This window comes from Entelurus aequoreus, linkage group LG08 (assembly GCF_033978785.1).
Source record: "Entelurus aequoreus isolate RoL-2023_Sb linkage group LG08, RoL_Eaeq_v1.1, whole genome shotgun sequence".
In the NCBI taxonomy this organism is placed as follows: Eukaryota; Metazoa; Chordata; class Actinopteri; order Syngnathiformes; family Syngnathidae; genus Entelurus; species Entelurus aequoreus.
The window spans coordinates 58,997,980-59,007,979 of record NC_084738.1 but is presented as its reverse complement, the minus strand read 5'-3'; the positions used below and the strand labels follow the sequence as shown (position 1 = coordinate 59,007,979).

General features: G+C 38.9%; 1 protein-coding gene across 2 annotated transcripts in view; it reads left to right on the top strand.

Moving 5' to 3' along the window:
* Window positions 1–10,000, top strand: part of LOC133656105 (electrogenic sodium bicarbonate cotransporter 1-like) — a 106,940-nt gene that overhangs the window by 85,792 nt on the left and 11,148 nt on the right. Inside the window, exons 18-22 of one of the 2 annotated variants that reach the window (XM_062056933.1) lie at window positions 1,294–1,407; window positions 5,515–5,676; window positions 5,821–5,999; window positions 8,581–8,653; window positions 9,106–9,174. In XM_062056933.1, coding sequence (XP_061912917.1) covers window positions 1,294–1,407; window positions 5,515–5,676; window positions 5,821–5,999; window positions 8,581–8,653; window positions 9,106–9,174 — 597 coding nt within the window. The remainder of the gene's footprint in view (window positions 1–1,293; window positions 1,408–5,514; window positions 5,677–5,820; window positions 6,000–8,580; window positions 8,654–9,105; window positions 9,175–10,000) is intronic. The other variant, XM_062056934.1, reaches the window with a different exon arrangement.

Here is a 10,000-nt window from a genome sequence, read left to right as displayed (position 1 = left end):
AGTATACATACAGCAATGTTAATATTTGGTTACATGTCCCTTGGCAAGTTTCACTGCAATAAGGCGCTTTTGGTAGCCATCCACAAGCTTCTGGTTGAATTTTTGACCATTCCTCTTGACAAAATTGGTGCAGTTCAGCTAAATTTTTAGGTTTTCTGACATGGACTTGTTTCTTAAGCATTGTCCACACGTTTAAGTCAGGACTTTGAGAAGGGCATTCTAAAACCGTAATCCTACCCTGATTTAGCCATTCTTTCACCACTTTTGACGTGTGTTTGGGGTCATTGTCCTGTTGGAACACCCAACTGCGCCCAAAACCCAACCTCCGGGCTGATGATTTTAGGTTGTCATGAAGAATTTGGAGGTACGCCTCCTTTTTCATTGTCACATTTACTCTTGTAAAGCACCAGTTTCATTAGCAGCAAAACAGGCCCAGAGCATAATACTACCACCACCATGCTTGACGGTATGACTGGTGTTCCTGGGATTAAAGGCCTCACCTTTTCTCCTCCAAACAAATTGCGGGGTATCGTGGCCAAATAGCTCAATTTTTGTTTCATCTGACCACAGAACTTTCCTCCAGAAGGTCTTATCTTTGCCCATGTGATGTCAGATGAAACAAAATTTAGCTGTTTGGCCACAATACTTATATTGTCAGTTAGTTGTTCATATTTATTGTTTACGTTGAACAAAGAGTCTGCCAAGTCAAAATCCTTGTGTGCCAAATACAGTTGACCGTTTAAACCAGGTGTGTCACACTCATTTTAGATCGGGGGACACTTGGAGAAAAATCTACCCCAAGTGGGCCGCACTGGTAAAATCACCGCACGATAACTTAAAAATTAAGACAACTTCAGATTGTTTTCTTTGTTTAAAAATAGAACAAGCACATTCTGAAAATGTACAAATCATAATGTTGTTGCGGTTGATAGCATTCTATCTTTATTTGTCGTTATTTATACTTTCTGAATAAATTATGTGATAATGTTCATCAGTCAACTCATTGGTGTTCATTTTCAATATATCAAGATAAAAAAAATTATATCAAAATCAAGTTACAGAATGTTATTTAGGTAGTTTGCTCATTTTCCTTGACATCATGTATTTTTTTGTTTTCTTTACATATGTAGCGTAATCTACAAAGACACAAAGAATTGCTATTGCGACATCTAGCGGACACATTTAGAACAGCAGTTTCTTTCATTCAAAAATTTTGGCTCATTTTTATACTTTGCAAACTCATCCGTACGTTTGACACCCCTGGCTTAAACCTTCTTGGTCTTTGTGTTCCAGGTGCGGAAGCTCATCAGCGACTTTGCCATCATCTTGGCCATCCTCCTCTTCTGCGGCGTGGACGCTCTGGTGGGCGTGGACACCCCAAAGCTCATAGTGCCAAGCGAATTCAAGGTAGTTCTCGGGGGGCCAACATTGAATGGAGGCCACGGGGCAGAAGTAGCCCTTAATGCAACGTCTCAAACCCGCATAACAGAGTCGACACGCTGACTTCTTGATGTTGCATGTCACATTTCTTAACCACAGCACCCCCTAGAGCAGGGGTTCTTAATCTTTTTGACCAACTTTTCCACTACAGAGGGCCCCGGGGCTCACTCAAATATTAACACTGAATAGTAATTTTACTCTTGATTTGAATGGTATTCAATAATTAAGGTATTTTTCGGAGTATAAGTGGCTCCGGAGTATAAGTCGCACCGGCCGAAAATGCATAATAAAGAAGGAAAAAAACATATATAAGTCGCACTTTTTGGGGAAATTAATTTGATAAAACCCAACACCAAGAATAGACATTTGAAAGGCAATTTAAAATAAATAAAGAATAGTGAACAACAGGTTGAATAAGTGTACGTTATATGAGGCATAAATAACCAACTGAGAAAGTGCCTGGTATGTTAACGTAACATATTATGGTAAGAGTCATTCAAATAACTATAACATATAGAACATGCTATACGTTTACCAAACAATCTGTCACTCCTAATCGCTAAATCCCATGAAATCTTATACGTCTAGTCTCTTACGTGAATGAGCTAAATAATAATATTTGATATTTTACGGTAATGTGTTAATAATTTCACACATAAGTCGCTCCTGAGTATAAGTCGCACCCAAACTATGAAAAAAACTGCGACTTATAGTCCGAAAAATACGGTATATATACTTTTTTTTTTTTTTAAACTATCAAATGAAATGAAAGCATGTGTTGATTACAAAGATTATTATCGAGGCTTAGGTCAGGCTGATTACAAAAATAAATATACTGCCGAAGAAGGGTCCAAACTGATGATAAAATAAACCTACGCAGTGCTAAATTAATACATTTTAACTAATATTAAAAAATAATGTTTCTTAATTGAACCATTAATGAAATGAAAGTGCAAATTAAAATACAGCTTCACCATTTTAGTCACAGTTTTTGCACTTAAGAAACTTCCAGATTTCTTCTGTTTGTTTAACGCAGTCATTACTCACAGAAAAACAACCTTCGGACAAACGATTCCTGTCAGTGCAAGGAAGTCATTTCTGGAACAGACTTCCCAGTAACATTAGAGAATATCCTACTTTTTACCTTTTAAAAACACATCCTAAATTGTTTCTTGAAAATTCCCAGTCATGTTGTCTAATTTCATAGTTTTTATTTTTTGTGTCTGTGTTTTTGACATTGTCCTTTTGTGTTTTTGTTTTTTATGTCTTGCCACTGCATATGTAAATGAGCAATTATGCTGTAATCTGGCTCATTTATATTGTCCTGAATAAACAACTCTCACTGCCACAAGTGGTGGAAAAGTGTATTACAACTACGTACCGCTGGGGCTCATAGGGACCACAGCTGAGAAATAGATACTTTTGGCGGCCTCTAGTGGCCCAACATTGGGTATATGGCAGTGGTCCCCAACCACCGGGCGATTGGTACCGGGCCGCGCAAGAAATTTAATTAAGAAAAAAAGTTAAAAAAAAACATTTTTTTTTTTTTTTTTTTAAATTAAATCAACATAAAAAACACAATTTATACATTATATATCAATATAGATCAATACAGTCTGCAGGGATACAGTCCGTAAGCACACATGATTGTATTTCTTTATGAAACCCCCCCCCGGTCAAGCGTTGACCGGTCCCCAGCTACAAAAAGGTTGGGGACCACTGGTCTATGGTTCAGAAACCCTACCCTAGAGCAGTGTTTTTCAGCCTCTGCGCGGTGAGATACAGTCTGGTGTGCCGTGGGAGATGATCTAATTTCACCTATTTGGGTTAAAAATATTTTTTGCAAACTAGTAATTATAATCTGCAAATGATGTGTTGTTGTTGAGTGTCGGTGCTGTCTAGAGCTCTGCAGAGTAACCGTGTAATACTCTTACATATCAGTAGGTGGCAGCCGGTAGCTAATTGCTTTGTAGATGTCAGAAACAGCGGAAGGCAGTGTGCAGGTAAAAAGGTGTCTAATGCTTAAACCAAAAATAAACAAAAGGTGAGTGCCCCTTAGAAAAGGCATTGAAGCTTAGGGAAGGCTATGCTGAACGAAACTAAAACTGAACTGGCTACAAAGTAAACAAAAACAGAATGCTGGACAACAGCAAAGACTTACTGTGGAGCAAAGACAATGTACATCCGAACATGACATGTCAATCAACAATGTCCCCACAAAGAAGGATAAAAACTACCGAAATATTCTTGATTGCTAAAACAAAGTAAATGCGGGGGAATATCGCTCAAAGGAATACATGAAACTGCTACAGGAAAATACCAAAAAAAGAGAAAAAGCCACCAAAATAGTAGCGCAAGACAAGAACTAAAACACTACACACAGGAAAACAGCAAAAAACAAAAAATAAGTCAGGGGGTGATGTGACAGGCTGTGACAGTACTTTGAGACAAGAGCTATATTGATGCATGCTTGGTTATGGTTTGAATTCATATCCAACAATTGAGACAACGACTTTTTACGGTCAACTGAGTTTCGTTTTTTTAATGATTTCTGCTGGTGGTGTGCCTCCGCATTTTTTCAATGCAAAAAATGTGCCTTGGCTCAAAAAAGGTTGAAAAACACTGCCGTAGAAGACGGCAAAAAAAATGTTGCTGGGTACTCCGTTGTAATACATTATTCCACCAGTTGTGGCAGTAATGACAATATCAAACAAACCAAAGAAGTCTGGAAGTTTCTTCAGCACAAAAAATATGACTTTAATTAGGAAACACATTCATTAGTAATTTTATTTATTTTAGCACAACATAATTGTATGTACATTTATTTTTCATTAGTTTTGTATGAGTCCCTCCTAATGCAGTACATTTGGTTTGTACCATAGTTTCCGGACTATAGAGTGCACCGGGATTAAGCCCTCTAAATTTTAGAAGAAAAAATATTTCCATATATTAGCCGCACCGGACTATAAGCGGCAGGTATATACGCTATGAAATAAGTTATTTACACAGAAAGATTCTGTAAATCTTTATTTACATACATTAATTATTTCCAAACGGTGCCTGTAACACGGCAGTAAAACGGCTGATCAAACAAAACAGAAGTCATCGTCATGGACCCACTAAACAGACTCATTAAACTACACGGTGACGTTTTTGGTGAATTCATAAAAGAATGCCATTGTAAGTTAATAGTAGTAACACAGACACCCGTTAACGTGTTAACATATTAGCTAATGCTAACGACGCTCGCTAGATTACGTTGTGATAGCACGCACAAATATCGACCTACAGACATCACACACGTGACCTACAGACATCACACACGTGACAGTTTAGTAAGTAAGAGTTGTTTAAGTTATATTGTAAAATTTACAAACGTTGCTTGGAGTGATGAATATACAATCCATACGTGTAGAAACGCTATGGACTAGAAGACGGAACGGCACTTCTACTTCCGGTTGAAAGCTCACCGCAGACTCGTCCAAAAGATGGCGCCATACCACAAACAATAATACACCTTTTCAGTGTATTTGCTTGTTTTGGTTTTTTTAACTATTTACAATATGGCTTCCAGCAAAGAAAAATCCATAAATTGGCCGCACGGTTTCATAATCCGCAGTGTTCAAAGCGTGAGGGGGGAAAAAACAGCGGCTTATAGTGTGGAATTTACGGTGCTTATTTTTCTAGTCAGGCTGACCTAAGCCTAAGGTTTATGTGTTAAAAAAACAATCATCTTTGTGATGAACGCGTGCTTTCATATCATTTGACAAGGTTGTAAACTGGAAAGTAGGTTAGATATAATTATTCAATATGATTCAAATAAAGACTACTATTTCAGTCTTAACATTTGAGACTCTGTTGTGGAAAATTTGGGCCCCAACGATCGCCTGAGGAGGAAGCAGGTACCAACAGTGTTGTGGGCCTCTCAATGACGTGTCGGGGATTTTAGCTACAGCTCTTTTGTTCAAAGTCGCTGAGCCAGCAATCAGCTAACCGGTTTGAGACTGGAAACAGTCCACAACACCCAGACCGGTGTCTTCATGGTCACCTTGTTCTTTTGTTCTCTTTTTCCAGCCTACCAGTCCAGCCAGGGGCTGGTTTGTACCCCCATTCGGGGGCAACCCGTGGTGGGTGTACCTGGCCGCCGCCCTGCCCGCCCTGCTAGTCACCATCCTGATATTCATGGATCAGCAGATCACGGCGGTCATCGTCAACCGGAAGGAGCACAAACTGAAGGTGGGTACTGGTGTTTGCCTCCTGGGGGAATGTGATACGGGGCAAAAGGAGCTGTCGGGCTCATATCGCGTCCTGATCCCTCCTTCATCTTCGCCCAAAGTCCTGATCCACAATTTAAACCTGCAAACCTCTCCCACCATGCAGAAAGGGGCGGGCTACCACTTGGACCTGTTCTGGGTGGCCATCCTCATGATTGTGTGCTCCTTCATGGGCCTGCCGTGGTACGTGGCCGCCACCGTCATCTCCATCGCCCACATCGACTCCCTCAAGATGGAGACCGAGACGTCGGCGCCCGGCGAGCAGCCCAAATTCTTAGGCGTCAGGTGAAGGAGAACACCTCGTGGAATTAAATAGGCTACACAACAGCTAAGCACACAATAGCACACGAGCTAAGGCACTAATAATTGAATAATATCGCAGTCTGTTTCAGCACATTTGTCAATATAAGCAAGTATCAAGTGATTACAGCTGCATATTACTCGCACATGTGTCCAGTAACAAACGTGTCCGCATCGTTCCACTTACTGCGTCGCTTCAACTTAAAGACAGCACAAGTCCATTCCAGATTGTTAGTCATTAATACGTTGGTGTATTTCATATTGTCTTAGTTTCCAGTAACAAACATGTCCGCATCATTCAACTTACTGCGCCACTTCAACTTAAAAACAGCACAAGTTCATTACAGATTGTTAATCATAAATAGGTTGGTGTTTTTCATATCAACCATTGTTCTAGTGTCCAGTAACAAACGTGTTTGCATCGTTCAACTTAGTGCGCCACTTCAACTTAAAGACAGCAAAAGTCCATTCCAGGTTGTTAATTATAAATAGGTTGGTGTTTTTCATATCAACAATTGTTCTAGTGTCCAGTAACAAACGTGTCCGCATTGTTCAACTTAGTGCACCATTTCAACTTAAATACAGCGCAAGTCCATTCCAGATTGTTAATCATAAATAGGTTTTTTTTTTTTCCATATCAACCATTGTTCTAGTGTCCAGTAACCAATGTGTCTGCATCGTTCAATTTAGTGCGCTACTTCAACTTAAAGACAGCACAAGTCCATTCCAGATAGTTAGTCATAAATAGGTTGGCGTTTTTCATATCAACCATTGTTTTAGTGTCCAGCAACAAATGTGTCCGCATCGTTCAACTTAGTGCGCCACTTCAACTTAAAGACAGCACAAGTCCATTCCAGGTTGTTAATCATAAATAAGTTTGTGTTTTTCATATCAACCATTGTTTTAGTGTCCAGTAACAAACGCGTCCGCATCGTTCAACTTAGTGCGCCGCTTCAACTTAAAGACAGCACAAGTCCATTCCAGATTGTTAATCATAATTAGGTTGGTGTTTTTCATATTAACCATTGTTTTAGTGTCCAGTAACAAACGTGTCCGCATCGTTCAGCTTAAAGACAGCGCAAGTCCATTCCAGATTGTTAATCATAAATAGGTTGCCGTTTTTCATATCAACCATTGTTCTAGTGTCCAGCAACAAACATGTCCGCATCGTTTAACTTACTGCGTCACTTGAACTTAAAGACAACACAAGTCCATTCCAGATTGTTAGTCATAAATAGGTTGGTGTTTTTCCATATCAACCATTGTTTTAGTGTCCAGCAGCAAACGTGTTCGCATCGTTCAACTTACTGCGTCACTTCAACTTAAAGACAGTACAAGTCCATTCCAGATTGTTAGTCATTAATAGTTTGGTGTTTTTCATATCAACCATTGTTTTAGTGTCCCGTAACAAATGTGTCCGCATTGTTCAACTTTAAGTCAGCACAAGTCCATTGTAGATTGATAATCATTTATAAGTTGGTGTTTTTCATATCAACCATTGTTTGTGTCCAGTAACAAACGTGTCCGCATCGTTCAACTTAGTGCGCCGCTTCAATTTAAAAACAGCACGAGTCCATTCCAGATTGTTAATCATAAATAGGTTGGTGTTTTTCATATCAACCATTGTTTTAGTGCCCAGTAACAAAAGTGTCCGCATCGTTGAACTTAGTGCGCCGCTTCAATTTAAAGACAGCACAAGTCCATTCCAGGTTGTTAATCATAAATAAGTTTGTGTTTTTCAGATCAACCATTGTTTTAGTGTCCAGTAACAAACGCGTCCGCATCGTTCAACTTAGTGCGCCGCTTCAACTTAAAGACAGCACAAGTCCATTCCAGATTGTTAATCATAAATAGGTTGGTGTTTTTCATATCAATCATTGTTCTAGTGTCCAGGAACAAACGTGTCCGCATCGTTCAACTTACTGCGTCACTTCAACTTAAAGACAGCACAAGCCCATTCCAGATTGTTAGTCATTGATAGTTTGGTGTTTTTCCATATCAACCATTGTTTTAGTGTCCCGTAACAAATGTGTCTGCATCGTTCAATTTAGTGCGCCACTTCAACTTAAAGACAGCACAAGCCCATTCCAGATTGTTAATCATTAATAGGTTGGTGTTTTTCATATCAACCATTGTTCTAGTGTCCAGTAACAAATGTGTCTGCGTCGTTCAACTTAAAGGCCGCACAAGTCCATTGCAGATTGATAATCATATATAGGTTGGTGTTTTTCATATCAAGCATTGTTTGTGTCCAGTAACAAACGTGTCCGCATCGTTCAACTTAGTGCGCCGCTTCAATTTAAAGACAGCACAAGTCCATTCCAGATTGTTAATCATAAATAGGTTAGTGATTTTCATATCAATCATTGTTTTAGTGTCCAGTAACAAACGTGTCCGCATGGTTCAACTTACTGCGTCACTTCAACTTAAAGACAGCACAAGCCCATTCCAGATTGTTAGTTATAAATAGGTTGGGGCCCTACTTTGAGCACCCGTGTTCTTGACCTTCTTCTTCTGATCCAACGACATTAATTGGGATTAATTTCTGTTCTGTTCTCCTTTCCAGGGAACAAAGAGTGACGGGCATCATTGTTTTCGTCCTAACCGGACTCTCCGTGTTAATGGCCCCCGTCCTCAAGGTAATAACAACTCTTCTTCTTTCAAGGATTACTGTCGGGCCGTTTTAGGACAAAGTGCTGTCACCTGGTTTAAAACGCTCATCCGATTAGGAACCCCTCAAGCGGACGTAATGTCATGTGAAATAAGCATTTTCCACTCATTTTTGATATAATTATGACTTATTGTTACTGGCGAGGCTGGGAGTGGAGACACAGTAGCTGGCACCACTATGCCCCCTGGTGGACATTATTTAAACGGATCAAAAATATGTTCCTTTGTTGAAGTGACTCAGCAAGGAGGCACAATAATTAGGTTTTAAATGTGCCTTAATGACTTCTGGAGTCTGATTTAGTGACAAGGTCTAATCTAAATCTGCTTGGTAACTCTTTTTAAACATTTGCTAAGAATATTGTGTCTTTTTTTTTTTTTTAGCAAAATAATTTGACTATCCGATGTCCTCCTGTGTTTCTAGTTCATTCCCATGCCCGTGCTCTATGGCGTCTTCCTCTACATGGGCGTGGCCTCGCTCAATGGCGTCCAGGTGAGTCAGCGGACGAACAGGAAGTCTTGTGGTTTTCAGTTTTCACCAGCATTGTTGCAAATATTAAACTTTCCATACACACAATTTATCATTTCAACCTGTATCCATTAATTATTAGGGGTGTGGATCTTTGGGAACCTAACGATTTGATCCGACTCCTGCGGTGACGATTCAATTCAGAATCGATTCTTAATTCAAACCAAGTCTATTATTTGGTATAATAATTATAATGAAACTTTTTGTAAATATTATATTAAGAAAAACATATATAAGTCGCACTGGAGTATAAGTCACATTTTTTGGGGAAATTTATTTGATAAAACCCAACACCAAGAATAGACATTTGAAAGGCAATTTAAAATAAATAAAGAATAGTGAACAACAGGCTGAATAAGTGTACGTTATATGAGGCATAAATAACCAACTGAGAACGTGCCTGGTATGTTAACGTAACATATTATGGTAAGAGTCATTCAAATAACTATAACATATAGAACATGCTATACGTTTACCAAACAATCTGTCACTCCTAATTGCTAAATCCCATGAAATCTTATACGTCTAGTCTCTTCCGTGAATGAGCTAAATAATATTATTTGATATTTTACGGTAATGTGTTAATAATTTCACACATAGTCGCTCCTGAGTATAAGTCGCACCCCCGGCCAAACTATGAAAAAAACTGCGACTTATAGTCCGAAAAATACGGTATGTGTTTTTTTTGTTTCATTTATTTATATATATATATATATATATATATATATATATATACACACACACATATATATACACACATATATATATGTATGTATGTATGTATATATAT